The following is a 21717-nucleotide window of genomic DNA, read 5'->3' on the forward strand; positions in this document are numbered from 1 at the left end:
TGCTCCTAGCAAGGTTTTTCCATGTCGGATTGGCAGAATTTGATTTTTATTAATAAATGTCTATTCCCAAATTCCTCCCAGCAGGTTGAATAAGATCCCTTGGTAATAACTGAAATTTACAGACGGGCAAAATGATTGATACTGCACAAACATATCTGCAGCAACTATAGCAGCATAAACTTTGGAGTGTTTTTGTCATCTATTTAAGGACTTGTGTATTTTGAGATGTGACAATTGGCTCAATCCCATCCCAAGTGCGATATCCAGAGAAACCTCACTAAAATAAAGGCTGTGCAAAAGCATTGCTCTGTATAGAGGAGGGATGACAATCACCTCGAACTCAAAACTCAACTTTTACACTGATTAAAACAATCAACCTTTTAGATACAGCCACATCTTCCACAAGTTTAAAAGTGGGGACTGCTACAAAGGTCCTACTGGGGTTCATGGGATCTCATGGAGAAAAGCTATGTGGGGCAGGGGCTGAGGTAAGGAGAGGAATCAGATAAAATAAATTGAGTGAAAAAGCTGGCTGGCTCCAACCCGTTGTCTTAGATCTTAATTGTCTGTATCTACAAAATCTTTAACAGATACAATATGGGGGGAAATGTTGAAAATATTTGAAAACCCATTGCCTTTGCAAATATATACGTAACAGGGGAGGGAGGCTGGGTAGTGTGGCGGATCCACCTCTGAGTAGCAATGTTATCTACATCTTGATTAGTATGCCTAGCTTCACTCAGCGACAGTGAGATCTCCTCCAGCTGCACTGGAATAAATTTTAGACCAAACTTCTATATTGGGTAATAAGCAGAAAAGCCGTCTATTCCCTCACGCCTTCCCTTTCACAGCTTCTTGGAATCATTCCCCTTATAGCAAATGCTAATTACCTGATCCAGTGAAAACTTCCTGGGACTGGCCTGAGGGGATCTCTATCCCTTTCACAGACCTTGGCAATTTATGTAAAGTTTTTTTTATGCCAATAAAGTATCACTGAAACTCCACTATGTATGTAACCTTTCCAATGGCTTTTGTCAGCTGCATTTTAAAAACAAAACAAAAAACAAAAACAAAATATCTCCACCCCATAACCTTCAAGAGTCAATGTCCCTACCTCTTCCATACAGGTTCATCTACCTCCCTTTGGCTTAGAAGAAGAAGGCCTATTATTTATACAGGCAGAAGCCCAGCCTTCCCTTTGCAGTGACTACCTTGCCCTTCTTGTTGCAACGTGAGGAGAATCTTTAGGGCACAGCATTTATCTTTTCCCACCTCCCACCAAGTGACAGGCAGGAGTGCTGCTCTATTCATAATATTCTGCATAAGGGTCTCCAAACTACATCCAACCAGTGTAATAATATCCCAGAAGCCAGAAGGATTTTTTAATGAGCTCTACAGTTCACTGACTCTCTCTTTCAAAAATTATTTCCAAAGGTAACACCAGGAATGAGGCCCATCTGTTTTCTAAAGAAGATATTAGGCAACATTTGAGCACAGTAGGGGGTACAGTTTATGTCCCGGCCTCTTTGTGATCATGGCAAAGGGACCTCTACATGACCTAAAAGGAGCCTTCTACGAAAAGGAGAATCAAGGGTAAGAAGGACTCTGCGAGGACAAAGAGGTTGTTTAAAGGACTAATAAAAAAGAATGAGGCCCTAACATGTATTTATTTATGATATTGCTCTGCAAAAGAAGCCATTTACATTAAAAGGTCACAAAATTAAACCACTGTAAAACATAAGTGTGTTCAGGTGCAAGTCAGAGCATTCATTCATGGAAACAGGTTCAAAGTATAATAGAAGAGTGGCTGCTGCCTCCCCTCCCCCCATGTTACACTCACCAATGGAAGCAGGAAGGTGTTTGTGTCAGTCAGCATAAACTAGCATATAGTTAGTCCTGCTACTTTCATTTAATATGATACTATATTCCAGTGAAGCACAGCTCTTGGTCTAACAAACATAAACGTAATTTTTGGACAGTCTCACAATGTGTTCCTTATTCAAGGCCTCTTAATGCAAGCTATATACCTATAGTTATTTTACTTGCCTTATAGATTTCTTATGCCCTACTCCTAAAAAAAGTGACCTCAAAGCGGCATTTACAAGCCATGTGTTTGGAGGGGGTGTGCTAGTGTTTAAGAACAGCAGCAGCTCATATAAGGGCAAGTACACTGCCAAGAGCCAAAGCACAGGGCTAAATTCCTTGGATAACAAGGAAGGTAAAAGAGACTGGAATTTCAAGAAGTAGTCCAATCAAAGGAGAGGAGTGACCAAGGGAAGACAACCAACAGATGGCTGAAAAACCACCTTGCCTTGTCAAGCAAGGTCACCCACAGAATTGTGATGACTGGAATAATACCTAAGTTTCCCAACTTTTTCTAGCTGGTTTCTTGTACCCTTAACATCTCTGCAGAACAACCACAAGTAGGGTTTTAACCAACAAAGCGTGTAAATGCCAAGCAAAAAGTACAGATGTTCAACTACTTAAACGTCGTTCATGCAGGCCAGAACACAGAAGATACACTGAATGTTTATTGGTTGTACAGTCATGTTACAAATCAATTGTGGCAGATAGAACAGTGATAATTACTTCAGCAACACAGGCGCCAATGAGAATAGTGCTCTCTCCCAGCCAATAGAAACTGTAGGAGAAGGAGTGTGTTAAGATTTTGACAGTCAGTACTTTAATCAGTTGAAGGTGGAGGGTTGGTATTAACAAAGGGGATATTGAAAAAGGGTTAACGTGGCAGGAGAACAGTTAGATTCAAGTTCTGTAGCACCTTAGAGACCAACAAGATTTTTAGGGTATAAGCTTTTGAGAGTCAGAGCTCCCTTCCTCAGACATGATGGAGATCTGAGTCTATCCCAGGCAGAATGTGGGAGGGGTGTTGTAAAGAATGCTTGTAAAGGATGCAAAGGTACAACGCATATTGTAATCAACTTGAATACAACAGATGGGAAAAGCTTGGGGGCAGAAAATTATCATCTGCAGTGAGATAAGAATCCTGTGTCCCTAACCAGCCTGAGGGAGTGCCGTTATTCTGAACTTGTGAATAAACTCAAGTTCAACAATCTCACATTGTAATTTCCCCTTGAAGTTTCTTTCTTTGAGAACTGCCACTCTCAAGTCAGCAGTGGAATGACCTGGAAGATTAAAATGTTCTCCCACTGGTTTTTGATCACTGCAGTTTTTCATGTTGGATTTATGTACATTTACTCTTTGCATAGAGACTGACCTGTTTGTCTGATGTGGAAAGTAGAAGGGGATTGCTGACATTTGATGGCATATATAATGCTGGAAGATGAACAAGTGAATGAATGTGAGATGGTTTGGCTGGTATTGTTAGGTCCAGTTATTGTGTTGTCAGAGTGGATATGGGAACAGAGTTGGCAGAGTTTTGTTGCAGGCCCTGGTCCCAGAGTCCATGTCCATGTTAATTGTTTAAGGTTAGGAGGCTGTGGGCAAGAAAAGGTTTGTCCCCCAATGCCAGTAAGAGAGGAGTATCATTGTCCAGCATAGGCTGTAGATTGTTAATGATGTGTTGAACTGGTTTGAGCTGAGAGTTGTATGTGATCACCAGTGGTGGTGTTGTTGTTTCGTTTGGGAATATCTTGTAACAGGTTATCCCTTGGTATCATTCTAGTTTTGTTTACTTGTTTCCTTACTACATCAGGTAGATATTATAATTCCAAGAATTACTGTTATAGATCTATGCATTGTACCGCTGCATCCTTTACAAGTATTCTTTCAACACCCCTCCCAACTTCTAATGGGGATAAGAGGACTCAGACCTCCATTCCTACTTGTGTCTGACAAAGGGAGCTTTGGCTCTTGAAAACATATACCATGAAAATCTTGTTGGTCTCTAAGGTGCTACTGGACTCAAATCTAAATAAAAGTTTTAGTTAGCTGAAGGACCTGAAGGACTGCCTCTCCCACTACAATCCCCCATGTTGCCTGTGCTCTTCATCACTCAATCTTTTGGTGGTGCCTGGCCCTCAAATGGCTAGCCTCTTCCAGGGCAAGGGCCTTCTCTGTGGTGGCCCCAACCTAGTGGAATGCTTTATCAGAGGACTTGTGCCCTGTGGGACCTCGTTGTTTCCACAGGGCTTGTAGACAGAGCTCTTCCAAGAGGCTTTTCATTAAACTGTACATAAGTCTTGTGATTCTTGTATGGGTTCCACTGGATCATTTTACTGTTGGATTATTGGATGTAACCATGTTCAATAGGAGATTTAAATAGCTAGTTTTAAATTCTGTTATATATTGATTGTTATTATTGCTTTTAACCCTGTTTCTTGAATTGTATTGTACTTTGATGTAAGCCACCTTGAACCTTCCTTGTCGAGGAAGTGGTGGGAAATAAATTTGATAAATAAATGACTGTTCTATTGCAGAGCAACACAGCTACCCATTGAAACTATTTTAATGTCAGGAGAGTGGGTTAAGGACAGTGGCCTGGGATTGAGGCTTTCCTGAATCTGACATTATGACTGAATTACAATGGGGTGTAACATAGTGTTAAAGATCTACAATGCATGGTCAGTTAGCCCAGTTACAGCCCCGTTCCCTCCCAGTTTCACCCAGGATCAAATCTTTGCAAACAGACGGTATCTTATTTACTCTTCTTTCAGCCCTGTATCGAAGCGAAATGAACCCACCTTTTCTCATTCCTCTTCTGGGAGAAACAGAAACAGAAATAGGGGAAACACAGATGATTGGCATCACTCACAGCCAATCACGAGGCAGTTTGTGAAGAGGCAGGAATTCAAATGCTTCCTGCCTGCTGCTACTTGGGAGCTTTTTCTGAGAAAAAGAAAGTATTTTTGAAAATGAGGCTTGGATTCCCCCCCTTCTTTCAGGTAGCTCCGTTTTTGTTTTTTTAGTTCTTAAAATGCTTTTAAAATTACAAGTGGGGGCGGGGGAAGCCTCCATTAGTCAATTTGAAAGGACCAATCACCAGGAGCTGGGGTGGTGGGGGAGGGCTTACTCAGCAGGAACCCGCATTTTCTGTTTATATAGATCCATTTGCACATAGTTTAGTCCCTGCTCATTCCAGGTAATGTTGGTTCATTTGATCCTGGGTGGAACGGGGATGGAACTGGGCTGGAACTGTGCTAAGTGACCATGCATTTTAGACCAAAATCTGCCTAGAAAGGTCCCTCCCCAGGTGTTTCCTATTTAAATCTGCCACTCCACTTCTTCCTATATGTTTACCTCAGTCTATGCATTTTTTTCCTAAATAAAAATTTGTTCTTCATTTGAAACATAAACCATCTTGTCCCTGTCTGAGTACCTCATCCTTCAGTTATAAGTCACAGGTTTTATAAGAATGGGTTTTATACTTCGGCTCAGAGTCTATCCCTGAATATTTTACATTTCTGTAGGGAACCCCAGATCAGTGGGATAGGTGGGAAACAGATGGGAGATCCTTGGGGTGGTGTCTAGCCCCAGGAAACTGTCACATCAGTTTAAGACAAAACAGATTTTAAACTCAAAATGAGAAAACATCCGTACAGGTTGTTTCCCCCCCCCTTTTGCATATGTTGAGATATGGCTTTACAGCTAGGTACTAACCACTGTTACTCAGAAACAAGTCCAACTGATCACAATGGAGTTTGCTTCCAAATATATTTAAGATTTCAGAATTGTAAAAAAAAGAAAGAAAGAACAAAAAAGATTTCAGAATTGTAGCATAATGAAACTGACCGCAATATGTAAGCTGGTGGCAACTCCTGGGCATCTAGAAGTATTCTGCTACTGCATCCTCTTTAACTTCTTAAGTGTCGCTTAATCACTGGAAGTCCAGGCACAATATTTATTTATTTGTTTGTTTGGCTTATTTATATGCCTGATTGCATATCCTCATGGCTCATTAATTTCTGCAGAGATCACAGAAGCGAGGGGGGGGGGGCGTAAAAAATCACCAGAACAGATAGATGCAATAATCCAGGATTTTATGTTGTATCTGCTGTAGAAAGCACACCCATTAAACAAGCTAATTGAATCTGAATGTTTGTGAGTACTGCAAGGGGGCTTGTGCTGGGCACAGTGCTAAAAACATCTCCTTGCACATTCTCTCAGTGCAGATGTGCCAATAAGCCTTGCCTGCAACATCTACTGCTATTTCTAATAACACTGACACCGCACATCACCCGGCTTGTGCATCTCAATTCTGACCTGCAGATTCACCAGCTGTTATCCCACCGTTGTAGTAGCACAAACCGATATCAACACCCATATCGGTGTGTGAAATCATCCAGCCTGCCACAGCATGGATGCCATCAAACTATCCTAAAAAGACAAAAGTCTTCAGTGATTTCAGAATGCTGCAGCATAACTTAGTTTTGTTGGTCTCTAAGGCACTGCTGGACTTGAATCTAGCTGCTCTACTGCAGATCAACATGACTACCCACTGAAACGGTATGGCTTGTCATCCTTCAAATATCTGCATGAATGTGCGGGATCCATGTGTATACCAGATGATGCACAGAGAACAGTGCTCCTATATCTTTAGATGGAGGGATTTCAGCAGGAATCTCAACTTGTCGTATGGTAATGCTATGAGGCAGAAAAGTTGATCTACTAAAGTTCCCTCTTCTGCACAACTATCAAAGGTAAAAGAAAACTCTGACTTGCTTTCCATGCTAGGCACTTAAATTAACACCTCCTGCAGGCCACTGACTGATTAAGGAAGACTGGGCTTAATATGTCTTTCATCCATATTCCAGAAGAAATCAAAAGAGGATGCTGGGTTTTGGTTTCATTAAATTTACTTTCAGTGGGTGTAGCTCAGTGGTAGAGCACATACTCTGCAAGCAAGAGGTCCTTGGTTCAAGTTCTGGTATCTCAGGATCTCCAGTAGGTATTTGGAAACCTCTTTCTGTATGTGGGATTGTGGACCACAGCTGCCAGTCACAGTAGACAATACTGAACCAGTATCAGAATAAGAGTTGGTTTTTATAAACTGATTTTCTCTACTTTTTAAGGTGAATCAAACCGGCTTACAATCACCTTCCCTTCCTCTCCCCACAACAGACACCTTGTGAGGTAGGTGGGGCTGAGAGCGTTCAGAGCTAACTGTGACTAGTCCAAGGTCACCCAGCTGGCTTCATGTGGAGGAGTGGGGAAACCAACCTGGTTCTCCAGATTAGAGTCTGCCACTCATGTGGACAAGTGGGGAATCAAACCCAGTTCTCCAGATTAGAGTCCACTGCTCTTAACCACTATACCATGCTGGCTCTCCAGCAGTTTTATATATGATACCAAGTGTAAAGAAACAGAAGTGCCTAGTTACAAATCTGAAAACATCTTCAATATACTATACCACCAAAATGCTTTTTTTATTATGATGCAACATATTTGTAGAAAGAGAACTTGTATGTTTCATAGACACCTGCTCTTTATGGGATACATGAACACATGAAGCTGCCTTATACTGAATCAGACCCTTGGTCCACCAAAGTCCGTATTGTCTACTCAGACCGGCAGCGTCTCTCCAGGGTCTCAGGCAGAGGTCTTTCACATCACCTTCTTGCCCAGTCCCTTTAACTGGAGATGCCAGGGATTGAACCTGGGACCCTCTGCATGCCAAGCAGATGCTCTACCACTGAGCCACGCCCCCTTCCCTATGTTTTGGTGTTTGCTCTTAGTGATTTCTAAACTTTTCACATTTCATCAAAGTTGTAAAAGTTAATCTTCACTTGCAGCTGCTTTTACAGCCAAACAAGATGGACCTTTCTATTTTCCTCATTTTTCTCTGTTGAAATCACCCTGCATATTTTCTTGCACATAATTTAAGATACCCTGTACATCAAACATCTCACTTTTTCACTAAGAAATGCAACAAAGAACCATGACTGGGATAATTTATGTACACAGTCCCCATTCTAAAAGAGTTAAGTGGTCCTTGAGCCCAAGGTAACAGCTTCTGTCAGAATAGTGTTTCTTTACTGGGAGTTGTAGAAAGTAACAACTGCAAACAGGTTAACATCAATGGAGACCTGTAAAACACTTTACCAATGAGTTAAGCACAGCTCTTAATGGAATTATGCTTCAGGTGTGTTTCATTATTTAGTAATTCTCTCCAGTTCACAATTAACAGAATTAGCCGCTCTGATGAATATTTAGACCCTCTCGCTCCATAACAGATGAGTTGGAGGCATCCCCGCTGGATCTCACTCGGAAACCCACCTACGCAGCTGAGACTCCCCCCCCTTCTTTATGTGTAAGCCAGAGATAAGGCTTTGCTGTCAGATTATATAGTCTAAATTTTACATTAAAATTATATTTGAGGAAGATCACTACACCCGGGTTCTGCTCCATGTTCTGGTTTCTTAGTGATCCATTACAAAAAATCCAAATAACAGGAGAGGCACAATGCCTTTATTTTTTTATTGGGTGGGGGGACAACCCTGAATGTCGTGAGCTTGTTTTTGAGTTTCACAGAACTTTTCATCAGGATGGATATCAAAAAGAGGGGAAAGCAGAGAAGAGGGAAAGATGTTGGCACAGTGCAGGCTGATTTGTCATATGTGGCAGTCCTAAGAGGGTGACTCACAAAGTTATGTTGCACTGGTACCTGATGCATTCTTTCACATAAAACAAAGCCTGAAAAACTGACAGATCCAGGGGCCTGTGAAGAAATGTGAAATACATAGTCAATTATGACTTGTCTCCAACAAACTTTGCCGCCACAAATAGCCTGAGGAACATGTGTGTGTTTTGCTGTCAAGTCACAACTGACTTATAGCAACCCCATAGGGTTTTCAAGGCAAGAGATGTTCAGAGGTGGTTTGCCACTGCCTGTCACACCCCTGGTATTCCTTGGAGGTCTCCCATCCAAATACTTGCCAGGGTCAAGGCTGAGAGTGTGTGATAGGCCCAAGGTCACCCAGCAGGTTTCCATGGCAGAGTTGGGATTTGAACCTGGGTTTCCCAGCTCCTAGTCTGACACCTTAACCACTTCATCAAGCTGGCACTCAGCTTACCTGGGAGAAATAGCCTGACTTACAATAGTATTAGTAACCTCAATTACACAGGAGCACTGATCTACTGTGCCAGTGCTGAAATGCAGGGACAGGCTGAATGTCTCCATTGCTCTAGCTGAAATCATAAGCAAACTAACTAGGGATTAAGTCCCACTGAACCCAATGGGGTTTACTTCTGAATATATGTGGCAGTCCTAAGAGGGTGACTCACGAAGTTGTGTTGCACTGGTACCTGATGCATTGTTTCACATAAAACAAAGCCTGGGGGGAAGTAGTTGTGAATTTCCAGCATTGGGCAGGGGGCTGGACTAGATGACCCTTGTGGTCCCTTCCAACTCTATGGTTCTATGATTCTATATGTATTTGTTTAGGATTGCACTGTCTGTGGTATTTTCCACATGGGGACAGGATTGTGTAGTTTCCCTGTTGCTGAGATTGGGGTACAGTATGCTCGTGTGTTATTTTAAGAGTACTAGGGCTGAGTTCTCGCATTGTATTCATAAATTGACCTTGGCACAAATTCAACTCAATATTATAATATACCATGTTCACAGTCAATGAATGAAGCAGGAGCAGCATTTCACAATTATTGGAAGCTACAGCATAACTGTTTTCCTTCTAGAGATTTCCCTTAGTAGATATGAAAAATCATGGAAAAAATAGATATGAAAATCATGAAAATAATATGAAAACATTCTCCAAAAAAAGAGTAAACATTGCTATTGAACCACAGGTACATAAAAGGGATGCAGTCATAATTTTAATTTTACTAGACTCCTCTCAAAAGCTTACTGTCCGGAGGACACAATGGGAGTGGTTGTGTCCTTAGTACTATTTAAAGAAAACATACTAACTTTCAGTTCCTTCCAAAGCAGAATTTACACTTGTCTAATCCATTGAAGTTAACAGGCTTAGAAGGGTGCAACTTAGTTTAGGATGCACCTTAGTTTAGGATGGTCCTTTGCGCTGAAAATTCAAATCCAGAGGGTTGAATTCCGCAAAGAAAAGAATTCAGCACAGTCCAGCTTCATTGAGATGATACCCTCATCTCCTCCTGTACACACAGCACCAAGCCCATTATTCAGTATTACAGAATCGTGAGCGATAGCCAGTAAAATGCTTAACAGAATCAGTGAACCCAAGAGCAAGGCTTTGTGGCTGGGACCTCTTGCATTTTCTCATCTCTGACAGGAGTGGAATATGGTCTATCTGTTACAGTTGAGGTTCTGGATTATTTACATGGTGTGGGCTCCCTTAAGCAACAGACTCTAGTGGGCCGCAAAGGCTATAAATTTCCATCATAATCATTTTGGTGTTGCCATGTACAATCTGGTCCCTTTTTCAGAGGGACAATTTATCACACTCATAAACAGGTTCAGAGCAAGGGCCATGCAGAGAGTAAATACAAGGGAATCGAAGAGCTGACACAGCCTGGGAAGCAGTGACTCAGCCACGCACTGTCTACCTGAAATTTGGCATGGAAGGGGTTAATCCATTTCCTCTTTTCTCTACTCATAACTGAAATGAGTTTCAATCATCATCAGTTCGTTCAAGAAACGAATGTGTATACTGGTCAGCACAAAACATCAACTCCATAAATACGCATACTTAAATTCCATCAAAACTGGCATGGAACTGTCTAAAACAGGGGTAGGCAAACTGCGGCTCGAGAGCCGCATGCGGCTCTTTGGCCTCTTGAGTGCGGCTCTGGGCTGCAGGATCGCGGCCGCCCACCCGAGAGAAGCCACCTTCCCCAGGTGCGGAGGGCGCGGGGCAGGGGCTGGCTTCTTTTGGCGGAGGATCGGGGCTGCACGTCGCGGCGGAGGAGAGCCTGGTGTCCCTTCCCTGCCCCGGATGGGCTCTGCGTGCACGCAGAAGTCCCGCAAAAGTTCTCCGCCTTTCCGCCAGCCCAGAGCCGCTGCCGCCGCCGCGCCTGGGGAGGCGGATCTTTGCAACGTGCTGGCCTGAGCACCAGGGAGAGGGAGGGAGGCCCCGATCCAGCACACACACACCCTCCCCCGCCTTCCTCACCTGCAAGCTCCAGCGCGTCGCCCTCGTGGCCTGCCCTTCCCTTCCGCCGCTGGAGAACGCCAGCGAGAGGGGAGGGAGGGAGGACACCCCTACTCCTTCCTCCTCCTCTTCATCCTCCTCCTCCTCCACCTTGGAGACTGAGGCACTGAGGAGGGGCGGACGGGCAGGCGGACGGGCAGACGGCAGGACGGCCGGGGAGGGAAGGAAGGAAAGAGCCCAGGCGGCGGCGAGGAGGAGGAGGCCGAGAGGTGAGCGTGGGAGGCCGAGGCTGCCGGGATGCGCCAGGGCGGCCGCCGAGAGGTCAGTGGGGGTCGGGGAGATGCAAGGCCATTGTTCACATTAAGCGTTTGTCAGTCATTGTCATGATTTAATTTTATGGATACCTTACTTACAATTTAATTTTTATCAATAAATAAGATCATTATTAAGTATGATATCAAGTTTTATTCAGTGTACCTATAGTTTAATTAAGACTTAAAACTTTAATTAAAGTTTATTAAGTTAATAAACAATGTACCTACCTATATAGTTTAAGTTTAAGAAATTTGGCTCTCAAAAGAAATCTCAATCGTTGTACTGTTGATATTTGGCTCTGTTGACTAATAAGTTTGCCGACCACTGGTCTAAAACATGAACATGTTAGCTTAAATAGTGTGTGGGGGGGGGGTGTTCGGCAAAGTCGTACCGAAAAATACCCAAAAAATACTAAACCCAAAAGGTACTTTGCCTGAAGGCCTAGGATTAGATTGCAGGAGTCTTATGATTCCATGATCTGCAGGCACAAAGACTGTGGGATCTTCCCTGCTCTCTCCTCCCACCTGGGGAAGTTTATTTCCCAGGGTTGAGCTACTTGCGTATATTAACAGCTATCTTGGTGGCGTGACTGTAGTGGGAAGGGGCAAAAAGGACTATCTCATCCCCTTTCCCCTTTCCACTACAGCCACCCAACTAGAGCGGTAATTAATACACGTAAATGTCTCAAATTGGGAATAAATTTTCCTGGGATTGGAAATGGTTCTGGGGGTGAAGAAGACCATGGACTTTCAGAGCTTTCCACTGGTGGTTCATGGGATCCAAGCCTGTATGTTGAATGTCCCACAGCTACCAAATCCTATCAATTTACAAACAGTTCCTTCCTGCTTTCTGTTTTGTATTAAAAACATTGAGAAGGGCCATGTTGAAAAGAATTTCACCCTATTATGATAGGGGAAGGTAGGATAGGATATTCGGGGATAGGATTTCAATATGTTTATATTGCTTAACAAGTATGAAACAGACATGTAGGAAAACAGCATCATGACTTTCCTTGAACAGAGATCTGCCTGAAGTGTACTTTTACCTCAATTACATGTTACAATCTTACAATTTCATAGTGTTTTTTTAATAAACAAAACCTATTGAAATCCAGAAAAGCCAAGCAAAACAACAAAGGACAATCCTATGCAAATATTAGCTGCTGCCAAACACATGGGAAGGAAGGAATGGATGAGGTTTTTGCTTGAGACAGGCTTTGCTAACAGACCAAAGTCCAAATCTCCAAACCATATTTCATTCATAGTGGCTGTGTCCAATTTTCATTTCTTAAAGACAATGGGGTGCCAGCAAAAAGGAACGCTCCTTCTTCCCTGGGGCATAGATGGCTGTCTGTGGCCAGACACAGATAAACATAAAGCCTCCTCTGGCACTATCCATATCTGAAGCCAATGCTAATCCAAAGAACAGCTTAGAATATGCAGTGCTTTCTCTGCAGTGGGACCAAACTGAAAAGACCCCACATTGTGGAAAAGAAGAGTTTACCTGTCTTTCCGACATCACGTAGAGATAATTATGATCTGTGGAAAAGGCCATGTCACGAAGGATAGGACTTCCGTCCTTGAAAATTGGCACTGTTTCATACTGAATACCACCATGGGGAGGCCCATCTGCTCGGATCTGGAAGAAAGACAGACATATCGCAGGTCATTAACTGTAAGAGAAAACAGAAGCAAATATTAACTAAGTGACTATACATCAGAAATTAAGTCAAGACCAGTTTGATATCCAGCATGTCAGAATGGATTCTGATGGGGGAAAAAAATCATGAATACATATGTGAAGGCCTGGGGAAAAAGCAGAAACATTTTTTGGGGGGTGATTGTTTTTCACTGGGACCCCCCCCCATATTTGAGGAACACTGACAACACCTCTCCTGTGAAAAAAAATTTTTTCCTTTGGAATGAGTGAGATGCCATGTTGAGCATTATATATATTGATAATAATACCTGTGGTTACTACAGACATATTTTCAATAATATTTTGTTGCTTAAATGTGACTAATATTGTGCACAATTAATGAATGTATTATAATGTGTATGACAATAATGCAGTATTTTCAATGGTACAAAGTTAAGTTGATATCCAAATTTGCTGCTAGTTCTGGCTGAGCTGTTATTTTTCCTACCTCTCAGATGACTAAACATAGATACATTGCTCAGGTGGCACATAATGCAGCAGTTCTATTCTCTCTCTCTCTCTCTCTCTCTCTCTCTCTCTCTCTCTCTCTCTCTCTCTCTCTCTCTCTCTCTCTCTCTCTCTCTCTCTCTCGTATCAGCTATATTCATACCTTTGCTTGCAGAACTTTTATTTAAAACTATCTATTGCTCACACTGATAAAGACTGAAAACTGGATGCCTGGCACCAGTTCAGGACAGTAGCTATCACCTTCCAAGACAATGGCTTATATTTTCTAAACAACATGAAAGGAATATCAAATAGAAACCTCAAAGAAAGCAAACAATTTTAATTTCTTAAGAATGACAACAGTTGTATGCTTGAGTGTCACAGCCTAAATTGCTGAGTTGATAATCAAGTGCACAACTGCCCATTACATTGATTGGTTAGAACTTGAATGATGCTTTTATAAATCAGGGCCAACATGGTGTAGTGGTCAAAGTGTTGGACCAGGTTTGAATCCCCACTCTGCTATGGAAGCTTGCTGGGAATCCTTGAGCCAGTCACACACTCTCAGTGTAACCTACTTCACAAGGTTGTTGTAAGATTAAAATGGAGGAGGGGAGAAGGATGTAAGATGCTTTGGGTCTTCATTGGGGAGAAAGGCAGAATAGAAATAAAGTCAAATAAATTTAACTAGAAGGAGCCTAAGTTGCATTGTTTTAATGAGATGACCCACAGAACTAATAAAGGAGATAAACTCATATTTCTGCTGTAATACTTCAGACTGTCTCTGTACAAAAAAAGCTTAGACCTTAAGTAGATGCATTCTAGCCTAACTTTTTAATGGACACACCAGCATGCTTTTTGAATGGGGGTGGGGGAGGGCAAAAGGGGCATAACATTCAGATGTGTGAGTCACCACCTGCAGCCTGAAGTAATATAGTCCTGAAATAAATCACAAAGCAATAGCGAAAATGGCATTGGGTGAATGAGAGTTGATCCCACCATCCAAAAAAAAAAAAAAAAAGTGACACTGCCCAACTTTGGCAGAAAATCTGGGAACTATTCAGGAAGCAAATTATCATTGATTTAATGTATTATTATCATGAGGAATCCCACTTCATTTTTCTGCTTCAGGCACCCCAGCCTCTAAAATAACATTTTTACCTGATATGGACATTTCATTGCCTCCTAAAATCTGAGGATTCTAACACACACGCACACACGCACACAAACAAGAGCTCTAGGCAGATAAATGAGGTGGCTTTTTGGCTGATTCCATAAGAAGGCCTCCTAGACTGTTGGTATTGGTGATATTTTAGGCTTGATTATGCAAATCTCTCCCCCTGCAGAAACACGGCTCGGTTTGTAAGAGACCTCACTGCTCACAGTGGGAAACACAACTGCTTGAACACATCCCAGTCTCTTTCCGAATGTTAATAATTGATGGCCTTGGGGAAGAGAAGGGGAGGGATAAACAAACAATTTACATTGTATCCCCCCCGTCAGGATTTGCATATTTGAGTAGCCATTTGATTACAACATGGTGTCGACATAACACCAAGCTGTAAATGTTGGCAACCATCAAGCTGGGAGATTAGACCAGCCATGTGAACCAAGGGCTCCAGGAAGCTGTCTGATGCCCCACTGGCACTCAGTGACAGAGATGCTGTGACTTGCTGGCCAGAAAACTGCTGTGAATGAAGGGATACTTGAAAGCACATGCATGCACTGTCATGGTAGGAAGATGGGGTTGGTGGAGGGTTTAATGGGAGGGAAAAAGCTGCTGTCACAAAGGAGCCATCTGCTACATACAGCCTCATGCCTCGCTGTCACAGGGCATCCCATCTCGCTGCTCAGTCACGCAACTTCTGGTACTTACACTAGGCATGAAAACTTGAGAAGGAACTATTAGAAATGGTTGCACTTCCGGGAGGTGAAGAGGAGATGCAGATACTCAGAATATTTACAGCACAACTATTTTTTTCTGATTGGCAAGAAATACAAGACAACACTTAAAAAACCCCACATAGATATGGCTAGAGTGAAAAGAAAACATGCTGCATGTTTCATCCCATGACAAGCACGGCTGTTCTCATTCCACAACCCCTCCCCAAACATCCCCTCTCAGTCTGTAACTCTCAGGAAAGCAGGCTGTTCTTTCCCCAAGCCCTGTACACACACTCCCAGCAGCACCCCCCTTCGTCACCCATCATTAAACCAGCTGTTTAAAGCTGTTGCCAAGACAACAGACTACAAAGTCTTTCCATTAAAATGTCTGATTGTAATTTAATTAATCCTCACAGGCCAGCTGGCAATGGGTTGCTGGGTCTCTGGTAGTGGTATTTCTTCATGAAGTTATAGTTAGGACACTTTGGCCATTTCTCTTCCTTGAGCAAATAACCAAGAATCCCCAATGGAAAAACCACACACACACACACACACACACACACACACACACACACCATTCAGCTTGGAAGAGATGCTATAGACTCTCTGTTACAACTCCAGCAGAATCAGACTTTCATCTTTCATTGTATTATACATAGCACCGGGTACATACGGTAACTGGCTCGTAATAAATGGTTCTGGCCAAACAACCACATTCCTGTTCGTTATCTCTTCACTGTCTGAAGGCCAGGACATCTCCATAAGGCATAGGCCACACGTACTACTGAGAAGGCATAGCAAAGACTTTCCCTTATCTTATCTAGCTTCAGCAATGAGCAGGATTTGAACCTGGCTCTCACTGATGCCATTTTTATACATTACATTTATATTTCTTTCCTATCAAAATATACAAAATGTAATAATATAGCATATCAAAGGTCCATTGATCTTTGATAAGGGCCTCTTAGGCACCCTTTTATTCAGTGTAGGGAGGGGTAACTCCCAGGTCTCCTCGGTTTCTGTACCCAACCTCCCTTTGTTGATGCCAGGGCTGGAAAGGTGCAGCGACATTGACAGAAAGCATCTGCTCTTCCCCTGCTGCATTTTTTTTTATGTCAGACTTTGCTGCCTTACAGTACTGCATTTATTATCCCTGCTACTTGGAAAAGAGGCTGTGTGTGTGTAAAGTGCCATCAAGTCACAGCTGACAACCCAGTAGGGTTTTCAAGGCAAGAGACTAAGAGAAGTGGTTTGCCATTGCTTTCCTCTGTGTAGCAACCTTGGACTTCCTTGGTAGTCTCCGATCCAAGTACTAACCAGGGCCAACCCTGCTTAGCTTCTGAGATCTGATGGGATCAGGCTGACCCGGGCTATCCAGGTCAGGACAAAAAGGAGCATAGAATATATGTTCATAGATACAGGAGCATAGAATATATGTTCATAGATACAGGGCAATGAAGGTACAGGTGGTCATGGCTCTCCAAGTTACTGGATTACAGATGTCATTAATTAACTTGGTTTCAAGGTCACTCCACTAACCATTTATCAGGTCCTAGCAGAGTTTGAAAAAACTGGAGCCAGTTAACAAGTGCCCTGTCAAAATGTGGCGACATTGCATGGAAAATGGCATAGCTTTGGAAGGTAGAAAGCTATAGAACAGTTCAGTCTAAGAGGATAGAGAAGGAGTCCTGCCCTGGGACTCAGCTGTGATGCTGAGGAGTCTCCTGGGATGGAAGGAGCTTGTTTCCTCAATCACTGTTGATGAGTGTGTTTGCAAATACAGCTTGAAAAGAGCCTAACAACATAATCTGCAAATCCAAATATCAGTGCCAGCTCAGAGCATTCAAGGCCAGCAAAACACTTGCACGTGACCAAGCAGAATGCATTCTGCTTCGAAAAATTTCAGTTCTTCAAAGGCATCATGGAGATTTGTCTGGCTAATACCTCCACAATGCCGACTGCAGGCATAAGCTCTGCATTATCTTCAGAGATTAGCAAAATACCACATTGTGTCACGTATATGTTGCATAGTAGCACCCTGGTGATAGTGTCTGATCCATTCAAGGCTCTGATACAACACAGAAGCCCCCACCTGCTTTATGTACCAATTCTTCTACTCGGTATTTTACTCACCATCACAACTGTCATCGTAACTAAGCTATGATGGGCCTGCATCTCCTTCCAGTTCCTCTCCGCAGGCTCTCATTAAAGGGTGTTAAAGACTCTTTGTGGGAACTTTCCATGATTAAATTACCTGTCTTTTCTCATTATGAATTCTTCAGTGAGACAGAATCTCATGACAAAGTGTTTGGCGCCAGAAAAATAGCTGAATAAGCCCTTGCATACCAAGATTCATATTCTGAAACAGCAAGATCTGCTTCTGTTAACTCCCAGAGAACCACACAATCCTTTCCCACATGTTCATAAGTGTGAGGAGGGGGAACAGTACACAGATTTAGGAGCCCTCTGGCATCTTAAAAAAGTTGCACTGCTGTCTTCAGTGACCTTCACCATATGTCCCTCCTTTCAGCAGCTTCTTCCCTTCCCCAGGAAGCTGCAAATATGCTAACCAAATTGCAGGCATAATCCAGCCAACATGAAAAGTTTAATTGATAAGGCTCATTTTATACATTTTAAGGTTTGCTGGAAAGAACTTCCTTTCCTACTGGAACCTCCCTAGGAGAGAAAGAGTAGTCATCCATCAAACTGCTGTTCTATCATTCACAAGTACGTTTATTGCGTTTGTTTCTTCTTCCCCATGACTGGCTCTTCTCACCGGCTAAAAAGACGTACTTACTAGCCAATAAAAAAATATTGGTGTACCTGAAATGCATTCATTTTTTCTCTCTCTCTCATCAGTTAGGAAAAAAATAGGTAGCCGTGTTGTTGATCCACAGAAAAATCCAGAAAAAAACATATAATGCTGTTAATAAGACCAACCAAATTAACATAACCCAGTGTGTAAATGTTTGAGTTTTCCAGAACTCTTCATCAGGCAGTATGTTAAAAAAAAGAAGAGGAAAAAAGGCAGGGGGAAAATGACCTTTCAGGCCATGATCTTAAGGGATCTTCACCACATCCTGTTCTGAATCCTTCATTGACTTTAATGTGCAAAGGGTTTAGCTAAGATTAGTTTGTACCCCTGACATTGAGGGAACAAAAAGTTAAAAATTGAAGCCATCCAAATGAAAATATAACCTATAGTTGATCAAATGTCTATCTTCTGCCAAACAGAAATTGCAGGTCCCTTGAAAGATCGAGACCAAAGGAAAAACATAGTATAGCATTTTAATAGTTTTAATAGATGCACTAACAGTCAGTGTAAGCCAAACTGTGGTAGTATTACCAATTGAAACATCTCAGTTTATCGCCAGTAGAATGTAGAAGTGAGTAAGGTTGCCACCCTCCAGGTGGGGCCTGAAGTTCTCCTGTGATTACAATTGATCTCCAGACTACAGAGATCAATTCCCCTGGAGAAAATGGCTACTTTGGAGGGTGAACTCCATGGCATTATACCCTGCTGAGGTTTGTCCCCTTGCCAAACCCTGCCCTTCTCAGCCTCCACCCAAAAATCTCCAGGAATTTCCCTACCTGGAGGTAGCAACCCTATGAGTGAGACATGAATTAACTAATGGGCAGGTGAGGAAGTTTAGAATTATTAAAGGATCCATTCACTTTCCATTTCTAACCCGAGTTGGACAAGAGACATGACTTCTATAATCTCTGAGCTAATCTGAGAGCAAAGGACTATTAAAATGAGACTTAAATGTTACATAGAGATATGCCTGGCACCAGACAGTTTTTTTACTCTGGTATTTTACAAACTTTTTCTTCAAATGCCATGTAAACTTCTAATTTGTCTTTTACGATACCTCTTAATTTTTGAATATAAACTTGTCCCTTTGCTCTTGGTCTACTGGTGCCCATACTTTGCTTATTATTATTTGGTTGCTTCCTTGTTAATATTGTATTTCTTTTGCTTCTTTACGGGGCGGGGGGAGATTATAAAACATGTTCTGGCTGTCAGTGCCATATGAACTAAAGACCAGAGTTCTAGATACCTGGAAGTTTGTGTAGCAGCATAATTTTTGGATCCATGGCTGGGTCAGAAGATAGCCTATCTGGGAGTGAAGGATCTTGCCACAGAAAAACACTCTCTATGTGCCTAGGGGCTAGGCCCCCTGTCAGAATTAGCAGTTATTGTGCAGGGGTTATCTTTTGGATTAAGCAAGAGTTTAAGAGCCAGCAACCTTGGTCCCACCCACTAGGTTTGCTCTCACAAGAGCCAAGATGCAAGCAAAGGGCTCTTTACACCCCTCTCCACCACTGTGAATAACAACAGTGAAATTCTCCCTGCACATTCCAACCACTCTTTCATTCCCTCTGGTCTGTAGCTTGGCTTCTGCATGGGGCTGAGCAGCTGAAACTGAATTCCATTCCTCATAAAACAATATTGTCAGAGAACTGCACATGGCTTCGTTAACAACAGCCACATACCATTCATTTCACAGATTACAGTAAGGACATGTAATACTCCAAGGGTCACCTCCCCACACACACACTCATTGTTGAATGCTCTATTCATCCTACTATACGCTGTATTAATTTACTCTGCAGCCAAACAGATGTTGTTAAAAATATGCTAGAAAAACAAAAACAAATTGTCCTACAGTATGTTGATGGTTCAACGTATATGTCAGCAGCTGCAATTTATGAAACATTATGATGGCTGAGTTCATGTGCATGCAATTATAGGCATGTAAACTAGAGATAGGACACATCCAACTCCCACTCAGTGACTTAAGTTCAGAGATTCAAGAAGGGAGAATGACAATGCAAGCAAATTGCAAGCAAATTGAAGAAGAAGAAGAAGAAGATGGTGATGATGATGATTTACCAGGGACTGGTAAATTAATACTGCAGGAGAATTACCTTTAAATGTTTGGATATATTTTTCACATGCTGGCTGTCGGGCAGTATAAAGACATGGAGTTGACATTAAAAAACAAGAAAATCTAATATTATATGTGTGTGGGGGTGGGGGGCAAGGTCTTAAGCTAAGAGTGAAAGCCCAGTATGGATTTGGTTGAAGGGGCAGAGCCCAGAAATTCTAGCTTAGGAATTTTTGGCAAGTCTACAGGTAAAAGCCCAATTGTTTTTGTCTTGTCACTCAGCAGCCCTAATAGTCATAGCACTGGACAAGGTCAAAAGGCCAGCTAATGTAACTTCTTGCTGGATAAGACCAAAGGTCTGTCAGGTCTAGCATCCTGTGTTCCACACTAGCTGGCCAGATGCATCCAGGAAGACCACAAACAGGCCAATAAAGCAACAGCCCTCCTCTGCTGTTGCTTCCTCCCCTAAAAAAAACATATTCCGTTCAATGCTTCCTCTGAATCTGGGGGCTGTACTTCACTCTCATGGTAAATCAGCAGTGCCAGTTGCATCCTCCATTGATTTGTCTAATTGCCTTAACAAAGTGATCAAAGTTTGTGACCTTCCTTTTGCAGTGCAGCATTGCACTGTATCAACTAATAGCAAGTTACATGAAGTTCTTTCTGTTGTCTGTCTTTAGTCATTTGTCAATTTATGATAGCTCAGAGGAAAGGGCAAGAGTGCCCAAGTTCACTTATAGAAGAGTGGAGGGGAAAAATACCCCTAATGATTCCAGAGGACCATAACATTGACATGAGCACATAAGTCTCACATCATATATAACTTTATCCCATTCCGTCTACACAGATATGGAATCTGATCTTTTCAGAGTCGACCTGCAACCATTTAACTTAAGTGTCCTTCTCTCCTACTACTTCAGCATCCACTAAGGTTGCTATTTAGATAGTATCACAAAGATAGCAATAACATCCTACCACATCAATGGTTGGAACTCAGTTTCCCCACCTCAACCCATGTTCTGGTACATTAAGAAGCAATAGCGAAATGATTTAGTACCCTGTCTTCTGTGTGGGAAATTTCTCCTTTGAAATTAAAATGAAATATTAATCCTATTAAGTATGTTCCCCTTAAATCATAGATATGTCTATGAGGAAATTAATGACAACTCTTTACATGCATATGCAATTCAAATCAGCGTATCCAATTAACTGTGTTACCTGGAGGCCCCCTTATCTCAGTATCTCAGTCACATTTCTACTATTTAGCCCTCAATTATAGTGGGATGAAGCAGTTCTTAGTGGACATCATCTCCATTGGTTGTTGCGAGGGCATCAGTGAATGGATTCATTTTCTAAAAGGTCATTAATAGGTCACTCGAGAACTGCTCTCTGAGAATCTGCTCTACGTGAAAGGTGGAAAAAGAGCATCTAAAAATATGACAATGTACAGCCAAGTTCTCTTTGAAGCAAAAGGAAATCCA

General features: G+C 42.2%; 1 protein-coding gene across 1 annotated transcript in view; it reads right to left on the reverse strand.

Annotated features, from left to right (window-relative positions):
* Positions 1 to 21717, reverse strand: part of PLXNA2 (plexin A2) — a 451224-nt gene that overhangs the window by 280432 nt on the left and 149075 nt on the right. Inside the window, exon 3 of the mRNA XM_056844100.1 lies at positions 12819 to 12953. Coding sequence (XP_056700078.1) covers positions 12819 to 12953 — 135 coding nt within the window. The remainder of the gene's footprint in view (positions 1 to 12818; positions 12954 to 21717) is intronic.

The sequence above is a fragment of the Euleptes europaea genome, chromosome 2, assembly GCF_029931775.1.
Source record: "Euleptes europaea isolate rEulEur1 chromosome 2, rEulEur1.hap1, whole genome shotgun sequence".
Lineage (NCBI taxonomy): Eukaryota > Metazoa > Chordata > Lepidosauria > Squamata > Sphaerodactylidae > Euleptes > Euleptes europaea.